At 29.6% G+C, this 19,315-nt stretch overlaps 2 protein-coding genes and 1 long non-coding RNA gene across 6 annotated transcripts in view; 2 read left to right on the forward strand and 1 right to left on the reverse strand.

Annotated features, from left to right (window-relative positions):
• LOC121119729 (solute carrier family 53 member 1) overlaps positions 1–10,419 on the forward strand; it is a 35,046-nt gene extending 24,627 nt beyond the window's left edge. For 3 of the 4 annotated variants that reach the window (XM_040714489.2, XM_071889332.1, XM_040714490.2), the window contains 6 exons: positions 6,771–7,055; positions 7,154–7,392; positions 7,452–7,633; positions 7,697–8,094; positions 8,907–9,464; positions 9,528–10,419. In XM_040714489.2, the coding sequence (XP_040570423.1) occupies positions 6,771–7,055; positions 7,154–7,392; positions 7,452–7,633; positions 7,697–8,094; positions 8,907–9,464; positions 9,528–9,709 (1,844 nt within the window). In that variant the 3' untranslated portion in view covers positions 9,710–10,419. The remainder of the gene's footprint in view (positions 1–6,770; positions 7,056–7,153; positions 7,393–7,451; positions 7,634–7,696; positions 8,095–8,906; positions 9,465–9,527) is intronic. The other variant, XR_011780713.1, reaches the window with a different exon arrangement.
• The window catches only part of mRpS7 (mitochondrial ribosomal protein S7), an 88,207-nt gene that overhangs the window by 55,535 nt on the left and 13,357 nt on the right, over positions 1–19,315 (reverse strand). The window lies entirely within an intron of this gene.
• Positions 8,101–8,432, forward strand: LOC121119730 (uncharacterized). Its single transcript, XR_005864829.1, has 2 exons — positions 8,101–8,253; positions 8,302–8,432. It is a non-coding gene; the product is annotated as an uncharacterized lncRNA (long non-coding RNA).

Genomic DNA, 19,315 nt, shown 5'->3' on the forward strand with positions numbered 1-19,315 from the left:
TACTAAAACCCAAGTTTTCAACTTTTTTGGAGCTCCAATCCCTCAGAACTGATTGAGAAAATATTATGTACGGACGACCAAGGGCAGTTGCAACACTTTGTTTTATGACTTAGACTCTAAATTTTAATATAATTTACCCAAAAATGTTTGACATTGTTTTCATCTATTTAAAAGTTATACAAGTCAAAATTTCCTCCGCAAATTACAAATTTGAATGCGACTCGTCAAAGGTTTCTAATTTCCCTTAGCCAAGGATGGCTACATTAATAAAAATATCGAATTTCGGTTCGAAATTTAAAAAAAAAAAAAGACTTAGTGATTTTTTGAGGAATGAATAATTAGACTTTTCATGATATTGAGTGATTGAATTTCAATGCATTATGCTAGATTAAAATATTATTACATTAATATTATAGATCGTAAAAATTATCTCTAAAAAAACTCTTCAGGGTCCTCTTCTGGCTAAAAACATACTTAATGTGAAGGGTAATAATATAAAATAAGAATAAACAGTGTGAGGAAATTAATTTAACACTTTGTACAAAGGGATGAAAAAAGAATCCATGGTTTATTAATTCAAAAATTCAGTTGCAGGAAAAATGAACATCTAACTGCATTATTACAGAAATAATGCTCATTAAAAACAACTTTTACCCCTCAAAAATCGTTTTTATTCAATATCTTGAAGAAAAGAAGCTGACGAAGATTATTTATTTTTTTCCCAATAATCTGCATTATATGTTACAATTGTTACAAACTGTTTCTTCTACTCCTACTTATCAATTATTACCATTCATATATTAAGGAATCCAGAACTATATTTTTAATACAATCGACAATATCCCTCGGATATTTTAATACTTTCGCCCCTAAATAACTTAAAGATTTGATGTAATTTTATAGACCCTATTTTTAATTTCTTTAAAGAAATTTAAGAAATGCTTACCAAAATATAGTATCAGGTCATTTCACCATTGGAACATATTGTAGCTTGTATACGTCTTAACATATTATTCTATAATGTCTCCTCTAACAGCTTTGAGATTACTTATGGCTCTAAAATATCAAATATTTCCTTTTCAACAACATTCAAACATTTTTGTCAGGTTATATCCGTCAAATTTCATGCACATGGCATAGAATAACATAATTATCATGTAGAAATACTTTTAAAAAACAAACAATAGATTGAAGAAAAGCTGTACGCCAAAAAGCCAAACGAAGACCACGTAAGTAATATATTTCTACAAAGTCAGGGGCATCCACAAGATTATATATATATTTTTTTTTTTTTGGGGTGGGAGGCTTTTTTTTCAAATTTTTCTTTTATTTTACTTAATCCAAAACAAAAATTCCTTCATTTAGGGGGGAGTAAAGCCCCTCCACTCCACCCCCTCAGGAAGCCCCTGAAAGTAGTAGTCGTAGTGATACTTTTTTGTCCACTTTAGACGTCGACTATACTTGAATATTACTCTATAACTAACCATGAGCATTCATGAATTCACCCTTTTAACTGAATTAACAAGGGAAGGAAAAATTGCATAAGTCATGAGGGAAAATGATACAGTGACGTCATTTGTGATATCATAAAAATCGACATCTTATGTGTAGAAAAATATATCCGTACGACCAGGAATCTACTGAAGCTAACAGTTGCGTTTCGCCATATTTAAGATATAGGTTGAAAGGGCCAGAGCCGGTCGAACCGTGAGTAAGGTCTGTTAAAAAGACAAAATACGAGTCTTTTGTAGGATTGTGACTAGGATTTTTTTTAAGTATATTTTCTTACATTTTTGATAGAAAGTTTTTCATTTTTTTTATTACTTAAAAAACAAAAGTTATATATATATTTTTTTCCTTATAAAAAAATTGATATTTTACTGTGGTAAATATTTGGATAATATCCCCTTCCTTTATGTACAATGTTTGGATTCCTACGTTTTACATTAAAACGCATGTTGCCATGGTCAAGGTTAGTATAACGGTACGGTTGGAGACTAGTAATTTTTTTTGGTCTAGGCTGCACTATTTAGACATTGTTCTTTTACAGATTTTAGACTCCATGTCAAATTTGAAACGGATTAATTGAGGTTTAGGCAGTTACATGCCTAATTAAAATAATACAAATTTATTAAATGATATATATTTTTTTAAAACTACACTATTCCAGAATTTGATGATTTTTGGTGAACGAGCTCTTACTTACTGTGCCAAACTGTAATTTGCTAAAATTAGTTATTGATGAGATCAGAAGCGTAATCCAACCTTTCAACATTATGGGTCGCATTACCACATGAAATATTTTTATGGTCCACATAACCTACTAAATTAAATTTCATGAAAAATGGCTTCATAAAACGAAACTATTAACTATATATTTATATGATAATAAAGAGACTTGTGTCACCACTGATCATTAATACTACATTTGTGTATTTTTGATAACATTTGATCAAGTTGACTGATTTTATGATTTGTTGGAGTTGATTCTTTCTTTTCTTTTAAACCAATAAATCACCTTTCAGAAAACATATTCTTTAAACTCATATACATACCCATAATGAAGATATAATCTTTAATTAAATATTATATTATTTCTTGTATGTACATACATATATTTCAACCAAATATTATTATGGCAATAAAGATAGATACGGTGTTTGATTTATTAGATGAAAATACAATGATAAATTCTTCAATAAATACTAACCAGTTGGAGTAGCAAATAGATGTTTATCTAAATGACTAAAATGGAAAAATAGGGAAGATAAGATTTCTTAAAATATCAGACAAGAAAAACAATAACTAAGTTTATTCCTAGTCGTCAGAGAAGGTTAATAATATAATCTTCGACAATTATTTTCACTTAGGTGTCTCAGTTGTAGCCATTAAGATCTCATAGGTACTATTCTTATGCTTAGTATTGGACAAGTAAAGATACATTTATATTTCTAAAAGGTGGGGAAATGAATATTACACCTTTTTTTTAGGCATCTATCAATTTTTCTACTAATCTTATCCCTTTTTAGTATTATGAATGTTGATTGGTTGAAATAGAATTAGTTATGTTAAAATGTGGATAATGAATAATGATGGATTAAAAAGGTCTTGTTATTTTTTCTTTGAGTTCCCGAAACTCTGTTCATAGTTTTTGAAGTATATATTGCCCCAAAAATGTACAATAAATTATATCAATTTGATGAAACTTGGACCGTTTGATAGTTCATAGTTTAAGTATATTTAAGTATTCTAAAAAAAGTTTTATAATTTTTAAAACTGAATAGTTATGAAGCGAGAACTAAAGTACACTCATTTGATCACTCTCTACCCTACGCAAAATGTCTTCCGGAATTTTTGGCATTAAGGCATAGGGAGTCATTACGAAGCCTGGAAATTGCATTTACTTTGTTCTTGACCATAACCTACTTTGCAAATCAAGCCTACACCGTAATAATTTCTCTGACAAAATGCTGTCGTACTATTTTTTATTTGTGTAACAAAATGTCTATACACAATTTACCCTCAAATTAAATGATGTTGAAGTTATGATACTTTAATTCCGGAGAACCTTGTACATATTTGCTGACATTTTTCTATATTTCCAATGAAAATAAAGTCACTCTGTTTATTCTAAGGATTTTTCGAATCTAGTTTTACTCCCTAGGTTATTTATAAATATTATTACCTCATTTGGTTATTCGATAAGTTCTTTGGATTTCTTTGAGTTGTAAGTTGAATCGTCAACAGTCATACTAAAACTGACAACGATTGGTCACTGGCTGAGAATGAATGTGACTGTCCCAACGGTCATTAATAAGTTATAACTTTACATAACTCTTAGCTTAGAATAAGGAAACATTTTTTAAACCCTTAAAATACTTCTACAACATAATCGGAGTTTGCGGAAGTGCCTCCCTCGCCTCTGTTAGGCATCTTGGATGTCAAAATTTAATATATGTATCTAGAAAATATATTTAATATGCAAACCCCTAGTTCAAATTTCAAATATCTTCTATATCCTACAGTACACTAGCAGATACTCTTTATAGTGATTTGACAACAAAAATATCGTGTTCATATATTATATCTAAAATGTATCATATACAATATTCATATTACAATAATAAATATTCATACATTATCATGTAGTTAAAAAAAGATTATGTTTACTTAACATAAATATAGTATATTAAAATGTTATTCTTTAAGTACTTTCATTAATTTATAAAATATGAAAATAACTAATTATCTAACGTATTATCTTTATCACATTTACATCTGATGTCGGCTATCTTGTGGGCCTGAACAACCAAACTTTATGAGGTATTTAAAACTCTATTTACATTCAAATTAAGGCTAATGGTGAATTTGGATGTTGAAATGGGTTCTGTCAAATAATAAGAAATAAATCTTTATTGACTATCAGAATGTCATCTCTTTATCGTCTCGATTTATTATATGTATTAATGTTAGTCCGTAAAATCGGCATGAACTAAAGTAGTTGTCTAGCTATAGTTAGGCCCATTAGAGATAACTTAATCAACATCGCAACCTCTCCTCCAAAATGAATAAAAAAAGCCTTCAGTTGCTAGCAGTTAGTAAATGCTTCCCAACTCTAAAATTATTATTCAATAATAAGGGCTGATTAACTTCTAGAACGACTTGTCCACAGATGAAAGGCGCTTTATTTGTGAAACTTATAAAATGTGAAAAATCCAAGCTCAAAGTAAAGTTTATATTACAAGAAAATGAAGTCACGGAGTAATTTGAATTTTTTGCCGGAAATTCCACTTAGTGTATAAAATTTGAGATCTTGTCAGGCTTGGAATGGATAGAGAGAGAGAGTCGTAGTGGAGTGTATAAAATTTGAGATCCTGTCAGGTTTGGAATAAATAAAGAGAGCCGTAGTGGCTAATCATGTAGATCAAACCGTCCCTATTGTTGGGAATTGTTCACAACTTAACAAAAAATAATTACAAGTTAACCAATCTACATTCAAAACACTGATAAAGGGAAAAGAAGCAGAAAAATTGATCGCTGAAAAAAAATACAATATAAATTTTATATATGTGAGTTAATACCGTGGGCACTATTGATTTAACAAATAATACCCTTGTTAATATTATCTGCCTGTTGTATTATTTTTGAAGGATAATCATTAAATATTCTACAACGTTAGTCTCCATAAAATATCACAGACACTGAGGTGCCTACGAATTTTATTATCACTTTTCAGGCACCTTTATCGAAGGATGGAGAATGAATCTCTTTCAGCACAGACTAATATTTATTAAAAAATGTTATTACGTAAATATAAATTCTTATTTACATAGTGGAGATAAGAAATGTAACTATTACAAATATAAGATATTTTGATCCGATAATCCAACTTTTCTAGTCCCTTATAGATCAAAAATAAAGTTAATAGTAAAAATCCTGCCATATGGATTTTTAGTATCCGTTATTTAATGGAATTCTAAAAATGATATACGCAAAATGCCCGTTGTGAGACTGTTCTGGCCTTTGACCTTTCATGACCAAATCGTTTAATCATCATTATCAACGGTCTGTCTGTATGTTTCCACCTATAGTTATAAGAGTTAATACTTATTTATAATACATATATAATATAAACATTGGATGATTATATCTTGCATTTTATCAGGATTAATAATAAATTGCAAAGAAAGGATGCACTTAAAAATACTGTCTTTCATCTCTTTAAAGATTTGGCATATTTTGTAAAATCTAATTTATAATAAATTTTAATTTAAATTACTCAAAGTATCATGAAAAAAAAATTTACTACTCAAATGTTTTCATACCACCTGAAAAAAAAGTTATGAGTTGATTATATCCTTGCACTCTTGTGTTAAATACATGCATGTAACATTTTTAAAGCAAATAAATAACGCAAAATTTTGGTTGGGGAGACTGAAGATGATTTCAAAAGTCCCCTTTTCTCTAACATGACAAAAACTACACCTATAAAATTTACGTGACAATTGTAACATACTGTAGATTATTGTGACAAAAATTAATCATTTTTGTCAACTTTTCTTCGAAATATTAAATTAAAACTGTTTTAGGGGGTAAAAGTAGTTTTTTTATGAGCATTATTTCTGTAATAATGCAGTTACATGTTAATTTTTCCTGCAACTGAATTTTTGAATGAATTAAGAATAGAGTCTTCTGTTATCTCTATGTACAAAGGGGACAATTGCACCATGTTTTAAATTAATCTCTTTACCTTGTTCATTCTTATTTACTATTTTAATTAATTACACTCGACACCAAGTATGTTTTTTTAGCCAAAACCGTCCCATGAATAGTTTTTTTTTGTTAGGAAATTTCTCCGATCCATAATATTGATCAGTAATCTATAGTATAAATCTTATTTATATCTTAATGTACTATAATACTTTGAAATTTAATAATTAAACAGCGTGAAGATATTTTTCAACTCATTCAAACGTTCCTGACTACGAGTACAGTTGTGACATCGACGATTCGCATTCAACTCTAGTTTGTTAGGGGAAAAAACTAATGACTGGTATAACCTTTACTTAAATTAAAAAAATAGCAGACATATGTATGAATGTGTTGTTAAAATTTGGTGAGTCAAACTAACTTGGAGTAGTTAAGACAAAAATAAAAAGTGTTTATTATTATATCTTTGTCATGGTTCTAAAGTTATTCATTGACTATAGAAAATTGTAAAAATTATATATAATTATAAAGCAATAGCTTTTTTTATTTAATTATTACAGAGCTTGCCAAAATCAATACCTTCTACTCTGAGAAATTAGCAGAAGCAACACGTAAATATGCAACTCTCTGTAGTGAATTATCCGCAGCTCAAGAGACCTTTCACAAAGAATCAAAGTTTTTTTCCTTTGGAGGTCGGAAAAAATCTCGTCTTCTTCCTAGTCGGGATGGAGGCCTTAATGGAAACAAAGTACCTGCAAGGAAATTACAGGACTTGAAATTGGCCTTCTCAGAGTATTATCTAAGCTTAGTTCTATTACAAAACTATCAAAATTTGAATTATACAGGTAAATGTTGAGTAAATAAAATAATTAATTTGCATTTTTGACGAGTTAAAAGATAAAAAATTTAAATTTTTTTTTTTTTTTGTATGAATAAATACCAGGCTTTCGCAAAATTCTTAAAAAGCATGACAAAATGCTATCAACGCATGCTGGTGCTAATTGGAGGATCGAAAATGTGGATGTGGCCAATTTTTACATTAATAAAGACATTGACAAACTCATTCAAGACACCGAAAGTAAAGTAACGAATGACTTGGAAGATGGAGATAGACAAAAGGCCATGAAAAGGCTTCGCGTTCCTCCTTTAGGGGATCATCACTCTCCATGGACAACGTTTAAAGTAAACTAGTATTAATAGTTATCATAATTATAACGAAAATTTATAAATATTAATCTCAGGTTGGCCTCTTCTCTGGTGCTTTTATTGTATTACTCATTACTGTCATAATATCAGGTATATCCAAGGATTATCAATCTGAACAAGGTCGAAATGATTGGAGAATTGTTTTTCGTTTATATCGAGGTCCACTTCTTGTCATACTTTTTATATTTCTGATGGGAGTCAATGTTTACGGATGGAGGTAACGACACATTACACATATATGATTTATATTTTTCTCTATTGTGATTCAATATCAATTTAGATCATCTGGAGTGAATCACGTTTTGATATTTGAATTGGATCCCCGAAATCATTTATCTGAACAACATCTCATGGAGGTTGCAGCAATATTCGGTGTTATTTGGACATTAAGTGTTTTGATGTTTTTATATTCCTCCTATTTATCAATACCTGCTTATGTCAGTCCTTTAGCCCTCGTTGTCCTTATGGGTGCCTTTTTGCTTAATCCGACTAAAACGTTTAGATATCAGGCGCGATTTTGGTTACTTCGAGTTTTGGGAAGAATAGCTACTGCTCCCTTCTTTTATGTTGGTTTTGCTGATTTCTGGATTGCTGATCAACTTAATTCATTAGCTCCTGCTATAACGGATCTTCATTATCTCATTTGCTTCTACTCGAGTCCCAATGCCACGATTGACGGTAAAATCCATTATTTTTATGTCCCCTCCCCAAAAGACAATTTGTAATTTATATGTACATATATTCTGTGAGTGTTACAAGCTTTCATCATTTGCGGGGAGGGGGATGGCTTAGTCCCAAAAATTGTCAACATCGCCATATAATTACGTATATAAACAGGTATTATATATATATATATATATTTTACAAATCTCCAGAAATTTTTAGGGAAGCTAAAAAAGGGACTAACGACGCCACTTGTACATAAAATAAATTTGAATATGAAGGATGAAGAGGAAAGTTATTCTTGAATTATTGTTGATTTTTATCAGATAAAAATACACTTAAATTATCATCAATTTGATCAAAGTTGACGAATCCTTCTCGCTAAAATGGGTTTTGTCAAATGACAACAAAACCTAAATGATATTTTATATAAGGGAACTAAATATATAGATCCCTTTTAAACAAAGATTAATGTTAAGGTAAAAGATCATAGACGAGTCCATGAGGGAGAAATACTAACAAATCAAACGAAAAAAAACCATGATTATTTCTTACTTGCCAAAATATACTGTACAGATTGAAACAAACAATATATGACCACTGACCATTTTCAACAAATATCCATTATCAAAATATATGCACATATCCCATGTTTCAAAAACTGATAAATTATCTGACAGATTATCAAAAAATATTAAATTTGCGTATGGAAGGTCATAGGGTTATTTGTTGTATAAATTCACATTATTTTACTTTGAAAGAGATAAAGAAATATTCTTGCCATTTTTTTGTGGACTTTTAAATTAATTCGGATTTTTAATTAATAGGGAAATGGCAGGTCGCCACAGATAAATTCAGATGTGTGGACTCCACTTATTGGATTAGATCAATATTGTCTTGTCTTCCTGCATGGTTTCGATTCGCTCAGTGTCTTCGACGTTATAGAGACACAAAAGAAGCATTTCCTCATTTAGTCAATGCTGGAAAATATTCGACTACATTTTTTGTTGTTACATTTTCAACTTTAAACTCTATATCTGACGATTCAAATGGACCATTTTTTTATATGTGGATCGTTAGCTCTGTTTGTAGTTCTCTATATGCATATACCTGGGATATTAAGATGGATTGGGGCCTTTTCGACTCAAATGCAGGGGAGAATAGGTATCTTCGTGAAGAGGTAGTTTATTCTAGGAAAATTTACTATTATTTTGGAATAGTTGAAGACTTCGTTCTGAGATTTGGTTGGGCCATTTCTTTATCTCTAACAGAGATGGGATATGTTCACGGTGATCTACTTACTTCAATCCTTGCGCCTCTGGAAGTCTTTAGAAGATTTGTATGGAACTTTTTTCGTTTAGAGAATGAACATCTCAACAATTGCGGTATGTATTTCCTATATGTTCATTTTTCCCAAGAAATCTTTGTTTTATTTCCCTTCATTGTAGGTAAATTTAGAGCTGTACGAGACATTTCTGTAACCCCAATGGATGCTTCGGACCAATCTCAAATTCTAAAAATGATGGACGAATCACATGGTGTGATGCATGTACGAAGAAGGAAAACGGGGAAAAAACACTATGAACCCCTCAAAGCACTCGTTGAGACGAGTGATGATCAAAGTCGATGAACATATCACGGATGTTATATTTGAAATTTATTTTTATATGCATTAGTATTCAACTTATTGTTTCTTCAACTAACAAGACATAGATTTGTTGATTCTGTCTCGATTAATTTATTATTCTCCACCTTGGTTTAAATTAAACCCTAGAAAAGTAATCTTGTGACTACTTTAACAGACCAGCACTTCTGTTTATCAAAAATTTCGTGAGAGCATTCTATAAGACTTTTTTCTCTCTTTTTATTTCTCTTCTTCATTACTTTTGATTACTTATCAAGACAATTTTTTTCATGTTTTACTTGTAAAAATATATATAATTGTATTTTTATATCGCTTTTGTCTTTTATGTGACAACATTTGTGATTTTATCAAAATTATGCGATTTATATTGTAGTATATTATGAAAATCAATTTAAAAAATCAATGCATAAAACGCTCAACATCAAAATTTTATTCATTTTAAATTTATTTTATGAAGTTAAAGAGACATAATTCTCTAACTATGGTTCGGTTATATTAATCGACTTTTTGTTCGGTATAGCATTTTTATAATATATTTTTCCATACAATTATAAAAGAACAGACCAATTTAGTGTCCAAAAATATATTGTAATATCCTTTGTGAACTTATGGTTAAATTAGATTTTTTATCAATAATTATACATATTATTTTATGGTATATTAAAAAACGAAATTACATAGTTATCTTGAAGGAATTGTGCATGAAAATATAATTATTCTTAACGCTAGGAAAAACCGAAAAGAAGGTTTCCAAATCGTTTCTAAAAAAAATAAGGAAAATTTTATAAAAAACCATTCTTAAATGTTAATTCTAAAACTTTCTGAAAATGGCATTTTACGTCAAATGCATATTTATATTCACTACCAAAAGAACATTTTTGTTCTGTAAGTCAGCCACAACTCATTGTGTTATGTATATTAAAAAATATTTAATATGTCATCATCTACTAGAATCATACATTTTTAAGCATCTAAACGATTAACGGAAAAAATATTTGAACGGTATTCATTTAGCCGTTCATTTATTTTCTATTTTTCTCCAATTTACGCGTTGTTACCTTTTTTTTTTATCACGCAACCTTTCTTATGAAAAGAAACCAAAATATGTGTGTACGGTAACTTCGTATAAAAACAATTTTGTATAAAACCATTTTGTTTAAATTTGTGAGGAAACGGTGCATATCCTTCGGGTACTGGCAATACTTAATTAACTACTAAGATCACCTTATGTTGAGTGTGTTTTTGAGTACTACTGTGTCCCCAAATTGGGATGCGACCCACTGTCGATACTTAATTAAACAATTACTAGTCCCTTAACCCCCCCCAATTTTACCCCGAATGTTTCGTGGTGTTTTTGAATTCTTATTGGCTTAAAATTATAATCTGATATATGTTCCTCCTATATCTTTGGGGTACAAATATGAGGTTGTTAGGGGCTCTTAGTACTTTTTTTTCAAGTATTGACAGTAGGTTGCATCCCGTTTTGGGATCCGGCAGTACTCGAACACAACCCCAAAATTCGGGGTATAAAATGGCAATTCATAAAGTATATGCTCCGTTTCCTCATAAATTTATACGATTTTTTTTTAACGAATTGTCCTTATACGAATATGATTTATACCAAGGTTAATAGAAATACATTTTTTTGTACGGTATTTCTATTAACCTTGGTTTATACGAAGTTAACTATTACCAGAAAGAAGGCCCTAGATCATTCGGTAGTCAGCCCAGGGAACACTGAACTGGGAATATGGACCCGTATTTTCTTTTGACGCGAGCTCATTTTACTAGAGTGCAAATGGATGTAACATTACTAATAAATATGAGTAGATCCAGTTATTGATGTTGAAGTGAGAGCATAGTTAAACTTTAGTCCCTTATTTTTTTTTAAGTAAAATATATTATTCCAAATGACAACAAATTTTCAGATATTTCATAACTTTTGTTAGTAATATTTACATCCTGTGAAAAAATTACTTCATTCGCCAACTTTTGCCAAAAAACCTATTTTATTTTTGAGGTCTTAATGTATAAAAATTAACAATGTAACATTTATCATATTAATAAAGTCAATGCAGTGAATTGAAATAGTAAAAACTCATAAGTCATAATTACCCTTTTTAAACCATTATAAATTTTTTTTTTTTTATTATCGAAAACTTAACACATAATTTTAATTGAGCTTAATTTTTATAATGAAACAAATATAATATGTACAAATATACAAATGACATTGAAGAAAAAAAGGAGCTATTCAATCATATTTGAGCTTTGCATTTTTTTTTACTCTTAGAAGAATTTTTGGAAGGACTTTTCCTTTTTTTTTATTTACATGATGATGGCTGTTTTCTCCAGATACAATTTTTTTTGCAAACATATTAAACATTTTTGATGCAATTTGATTAAAAGAAGTGCTGCTGAGAAGATGAGTATTACTTCATGATGATTTTTCAAATCATACTGTAGTTTGATTAGGAAATCTTACCGTGCCTTTTACAAAAACACTTTTTGGAGTAGCCATAGATAAAATAAAATTTCGACTTTCTTTGTTTGAAAAACATGCAACAGTTCACAAAGATGTCTTACAGGAAGATAGATTACATCACTAGGCTTTTTTAGACCCCCTCTATTAATTCATTAACAAAGGAGTCTAATTTTTAATATTTTCCCAATTCATCCATTGAGAAAGTAATATCTACATCCGAAGATAAGAACTTGGTACAACACTTCAGATTTAAGGGTTTGGAAATAGAATGGGTAACAACTACATACAAAATAAATGAACGTCTCCAAACCTTTAAGTGAATCTAATTCCATTGCAGAATTGGAAGATATAATGCTGATAAATGTAGAAACATCTTCTTCACCTGAATAATTAGATACTTTTGTATTCATTAAAATTGATGCAATTGCTAATATTGATATTAAAAGTAAGATAACACGATTTTTTTTTTTCAGTCTAAAATACCTGTCTACAACTGATATAGTAATTTCCAAGAGCAAAATTCTATACCACCCAAAATACCTTTTGGGTCTGAATTAATTTTATGTAGAAAAATAAACTTAACTTTATTTTTATCTAGTAAATAAATGACTAAATAGGCTAATCCTATGGATATTTGATAGGCAGCAGGAAATGTCATGGAAGATAAACCACCTCCAAGATTCTTTGAGAGTGTCTCCCATGTTTTAATCCGTTCTCCAAACTTAATCAAGAAATCAATTTGTTCCCACTCATTTACAGAAATTAGTTTTAATGAATCATCTCTCTCCTGGACGTACATAGTATTAGAGTTCACATTTATGCAATTCCAAAAGCGCTCAAGAATATCCATAACTTATGCTGTTTCTTTCGAGCTTCTGAATTGATCATTTAAAACATAATGGTTGAGTGCATTCAGAGTGGACACGTGAAAAAACATTAAAGAAAGATTAATATTACATTTTTCAATTAATTGAGGAGCAATTACTTTATAATTAAGTTTGTGAGCTAATTTCAATCTCTGGTCTACCTTCATGTAGTAGATTTGGCTCACATGCTCAAATTCGGCTTCAAGAATACCAACCTCATTTTCAAAAGATGAACATTATAATTTTCGTCTCCTAGTAAAGTTGTTATAATTTTTTTGAAGATATGTGCCGAATCGAAAAAGATAAATATTTTTCTTTCGGAAGAGGGAAAAAGAATTTAGTATATATGTTGGAAAAATTCAATTTCCTAGGTCATCCACATAGAATTTTCTGTTTGAGGCATGCACATTCGTAATGGTTGCAGCAGGTTCTAGGGCAACTTTGTTAACTATTCCAAGAAATTTCATATAATATTGTTTTATAATGGAAGATTTAATATTTTTGATTAGTACCATAGCTACCATGTCACTGTATTTCACAAGTACACTCATAATCATAAAACAAAGTATGGTTTTATAATATTTTCCATTGTTATCACATCCAAAAAAATTACTACTACTAAATTCAACTCTCTTTCAGGAATAGACTTCGTCAATTATTATCATTATTAATTATTTTCATCCAATAATTTAACTCTAGATTTTAAATAATCAATTGTCGATACTGGCACTCCTCCTTGAACTTTCACTTGTTATTCTTCTTATTCAGATGTCAAGCAAATAATTCCAGATTCTCTAATTTGATTATATAAATCTGGGCTTGTGCCAAAGTTTAGAAATTCCAAAAAAAATCAGGGAGAGTATCTTTTGCACTATAATTATTCTATAATAAAGCTAATATTATTTTTCGAATTAAAGTCTTGATTATGTACTGCTTCTTCCAATATGCTGAAATGTTATTGATATCTGAATAACGCCTCTGACTCTTTAATGATTTACTTCGGCAATAGGTATAGGAAGTCTTTTTGAAGAAATTGAGAAGGAAAGGTCATTATTCACTTTTAAACCAAACAAAATATGAGGAACAAGATCTTGTGATGAAAGGGCAAAAAACGTGACGAATTCTTCATTATATATTACATTAATGCCTTCTGGATAACACGATTATCCATGGTCTTTTTATATCCGTTAAATTTTTATCTCATCATCTTGAAATAAACGTTCAATTTGATAATTAAGACGAAGTCTATCTTGCTCAAATCTGAAAAAATAACAATGCACTTTAAACTACTTTGAAATGTTAATAAACCTTTTCTAAAGTATAACCTTTTAGTAAATGTAAATAAAGTTGTTGTCCTTTCAGGAAAAGTTTGTTATCTCAAGTTTATGGAATTATCCGAAAATACTTTTGGAACAGCATCAGATTTGATTTAATCTATTAAGTGTACAATAATTTTTTTGCCGAGTTGAATTTGTATCCGTTCTTTCTTGAATAAAAGCTTGCTATAGATTCTTGAATATTCATTTGGGTCCTAGTTTTTTTTCTTCTGATCGAACGGATCCACATTTTAATAAGTTCAAGATCTTTTGGAAACTTATAGAGATGATGGTTTTCTTCAACAATTTCTTCCTCACCATGATTTTGATGATTTTTTTTCTTATGATAACCAGTCCTAAAATCTGGACAACAGCAAATTATTCTGTCGAAAATAATAAATGCAAAATATCAATTTATTAGATGAAATTGTTAATGAATTCATTTAATGATTCCTGTGAAAACATTATACATTTTTGTGATAGATATATCATATATTTTATATATAATTAACGTACCTAGAATGACACACTCTATGCCAATAAGTGTCTAAGTATACAAAAACTAGAATAATCATTTGGAATGAACATATAACAAATGAATGATTTATTCCTTGTTTGCACTCTTGTAAAACAAAAATGAAAAGAAAAAGGAAGACGTTCAATATTCTTTTTAGTGTTTCCTGGTTCATCCAAACATATCAATCATACCAACTGCTATTTATCTATAAATTACTACCAGACTATAATTGTCATTATTTCTCAATAATTTTTCTAATAAATTAAACACATATATATTCATAATATTAAAATTCTACACATTATTGTATCCAATACTGTATTATATATTGCATCGCAATATTTTATTATGAGCGTAGCTAGACATTGATATTTATATATGATAGGCAAAAATTATTCGTATAAATAATAAAATGGCCAATATAAAGAAATCTACGACTGATCAATAAGAATTTACTTCGTTTATTTATCAAAAAGAATAAATTATGACATATCAAGTCAGACCAAGGCATCGACAGCTGATGAAAAAAATGAATAGGGTATTTTTGTTATATCAAGGTAACGCCGTGTTTACACCAGGACTAAAGCTAAAATCAACTGAAGAAATGACGATTAAAAGGTCAACATTTATTTGACTACGAGAATACTTGTTTCCCCGCAAGTAGATGCTGAGGATATCAAGAATTGTTGAAAACTTTCGTCAAACCCAAGGTTAATATAGATACAAAGCTATACTATAACGCGTGTACGACTGACGTTTGACTTCCCCTTCGCTTTTTAATATTGACTTGAGTATGAGTGGTTGCGTGTTTTTTCAACATTTGTCTTTCAAACCCAAATAAAATAAATGGAAATTCATTGCTTAAACAGTTAGTCATAAAAAGACTTTTATTCCTTAATCAATCTAATTTATTTAATATAATCATAAGCTTACTATTCCTTTCCAAGAAAATATTTTAACGAATGCATTATAATATTTTTGGAAGATTTTCTTTTTGAATATTTAAGTTTAATCACGGCGCTCAACCTATAGGAGTAATATGGTCCCTTGGTAATATGAAACATACTAATTTACTATTCATTCTAAAGTTACTTTGTTTTGAAATAAAATCATATTTCACCTATATTGCATTCAAGATAATTGTACCATAAATGTGAAAAGGGTTTTTACTATTTTTACCTTTTTTTCAAAGATTTATAATATTTTTAATTACACTGTATTAGTAAATTCAATTTATAGTAAACATAGAATAATACAATAAACATTCGATTTTACGATGATTAATTTTTTTTAATAACATAATAAATTATATAAAATGCCTCTTTTTTTTAGTAATATGAGAAACAATTATTGTTTTAGATTTTGTTATGAGGCTTCCAAATCCTCAATTTGTAGGAGGTTCATCCATAACAATTTTGAATTTTGTGGCCTATATGAAGCCTAGCAAACACTTGTTGTTCACATAATATGTCTAAGTAATTTTATCAATCATATTATATTTTTTATGCATTATTATTTAATTATTAGTTTAATAAAAACAATACACCAACTTAGTTTCATTTATACTAATTCAACTTTGGGGGCTTGTATTAGCCTGAGTTGTCAGTTTTCAAAAAAGGCCCCTAACTTCAAATATTTTTGTGTTAGAATTAAGTACATCAATTGTGAAAGTTCTAGCTACATGACAAGTAGATTAAAAAATATTGATGATTTTGAAATAGTGTTTACCCTAGTTTCCTACTTATAACTAATTTTTCCATAGAGAATATATAGAGAGTGACAAAGTTATTACTGAAGGGGCTGTTATCAATAATTATCATATCATATTTATATTAGCGGTAGTACCCTACATTGCCCAGAGTTATTAGTTGTCGAGGAATAGAAAAAATTCTACGCTTGAAATAGCATTAGTAAGGGGAAAATATTGGGGGGGGGAATGAATGATGAACGGGGAAAAAATATGAATGGCGTTCATTTTCTTATTGTCCATAAGAGGTAGCTTTTTGACTATTTTTTCCAAAGATTTCTTACTGCACCTTATTTCTTGATTATGGGTTTAATTATAATTATTATCTTTGATGGTGGCTAAAATATAGTTTATTTAGTCTAATTTTTTTTCTATCTGTTGCTTCGTTTAATTGGACCATTCACTGGAAAATAAGTCATCTCAAGATAGCCTTCAAAATCCCAAATATGTTGTGATGGATCACATGAAAGGTATAATAGATGTTAATGGATGTATTTATCTAGTATTTCATAAAGTTTTTTTCAATTTGTTTATCCGAAGTACATAAATCTTAACCCGACATTAGGACCTTCAATCTTTATTACAGCACAATATGAAACTACTTTGTCTTAATTTTTAATATCTCTTTTTTCTTTCAACATCTATCATTAATAGCCTAGACTGTTTGGGAAGATATTCATATATTCGAAATTGCAAAAAAAAGGATAAAAATTACGACAAAGTGCTTTCATATTTGTGCAGTAATAAAGATTAAAGGTGCTAATGCCGGGTTGAAATTGATGTACGCCTCAGGAACATATTAAATGGAAACCTTACAAGATATTAGATAAATAAATTATTTGAAGTCCCAATTACTTATATTTGATCCATTACACCCCATTCGTAATTTTGAAGGCTATCTTGAGATGACTTATTTTCCAGTGAATGGTCCAATTAAACGAAGCAACAGATAGAAAAAAAATAGACTAAATAAACTATATTTTAGCCACCATTATTTTCCAGTAAATTATGCAATTGAACGAAGTAATGGATTTAATTTTTTTTAGCCTGGGGGAAATATTCAGAATTTATCTACATTAAATATAAATGACATGAATTTGATTGCTATCATTTAAGTAATGAATGGGAATCCTCAAGAAACTTATATACTTCCGCCCACGCCTCCTGCAAGTTCTTTCTTTCCGTAAATTGACATTATGTGACAAACTTAGTTTATTTTCTCTATTTTTGGGGAATGTATTAGTGGTTTATTAAAATGAACTTAACTAGAATAATATTACTATTAAGATTCGTCCTCTAGATGAGGTGGCAGTGGGGATAAAGGAGACACTAAACAAGGAATTAAGATTAAAGGTGACTATATTCTCTTGAGCTCTAAAAGACACCGTTTTAACACATACGTGTACATATACAAAAAGGTAAATCAATAAAAGATAGATTAGTAAAAGTATTGTATTTATACATCAGGTAAAAACGGGTTTCGATTTATAAGTCATTTCATTAAAATACACGATAGTATTGTATATAATTTACACTTACATTTAGATTTTCATCGTGAACCCCAATCCAAGGTAATTAATTTAGTTAAGCTCCAAAACATTATGAAATCATATATATAAGAAGTTGCCCACAAATAATACACAGCTTGATGAATGGGCCTAGTAAGCCATGCCAGATTTATTTTTACAATATTAAATTCAAATCATTTTTCTTAAACTATAATTCACAGTTACTAGTCTGTGAGTATCTACAATTTTCTAGTCGATTTTATAGCTTTATCTTCGAGTTAGTTAGATTTATCATGGAATTCTAGAGACATGGAAGACTAACGCTCTTTTTGTTATTATTAACCAGAGAGATTTTCCTTTTCTTAATTGCCTTCCTTCCCAACTGGCTAATCTTTTCCCGTATCCAACTTTTGATCCTTTGTGTTTTCATCAACAATCAACTAGGTTGCCTGATCTGCCGGTTGTCAAAGAACTGACGAAGAAGGTGTATTGGACTATTAAAGGGAAGAGTGCAGGCAAGAACTTTCCTCTTAAAACCTCGACAGTAGAACTGGCGATGACAAAGATTTCCCATCCTAACGCACGGCTCTACTCTACTCAATCTCTTGGTGGAAGCCAAGTATTGCATTGACAAAGTCATCTCCAAGGATTTAGTTCATTGTACGAATTGAAAAATTAACTGAAAATTGATTCTACCTCATATTATGTCGTATACATTAAGATCCTCGGGGATTTTCGGCAGTCCCTACACCCGATCATGGGACTATATGAGGCTATCAACGAACTAAATGCCAAAATGAGTGCATAACATGATAATAAATCTTTAGAGAACTTGAAAACAAAAGCCAACTCAATAGGGCACGATCAAACTAAAAAAACATATATTATCCGCCGGGGGTGTGAATTACTCTCACTTGGGTTTTTTATTGCTTAAGGGCGCTAATTGCAATATTGCAGTATTTGGAAATTGTAAGATTGTTATTATTATAATTTATAAATTAACCTGTTCAAAAAAACGGGGCTTGCTAAGAATAATTTTCATAGTCTCTTCCATGTGATAAATGATAATCATTAATCTCACTCTCAATCTTAGGTTCAAAAATGGTGTTATCAGTTTATTATGAAATATTGTAAGAGCTGTTTTAATCATCA

Source organism: Lepeophtheirus salmonis, chromosome 6, assembly GCF_016086655.4.
Source record: "Lepeophtheirus salmonis chromosome 6, UVic_Lsal_1.4, whole genome shotgun sequence".
NCBI lineage: Eukaryota > Metazoa > Arthropoda > Copepoda > Siphonostomatoida > Caligidae > Lepeophtheirus > Lepeophtheirus salmonis.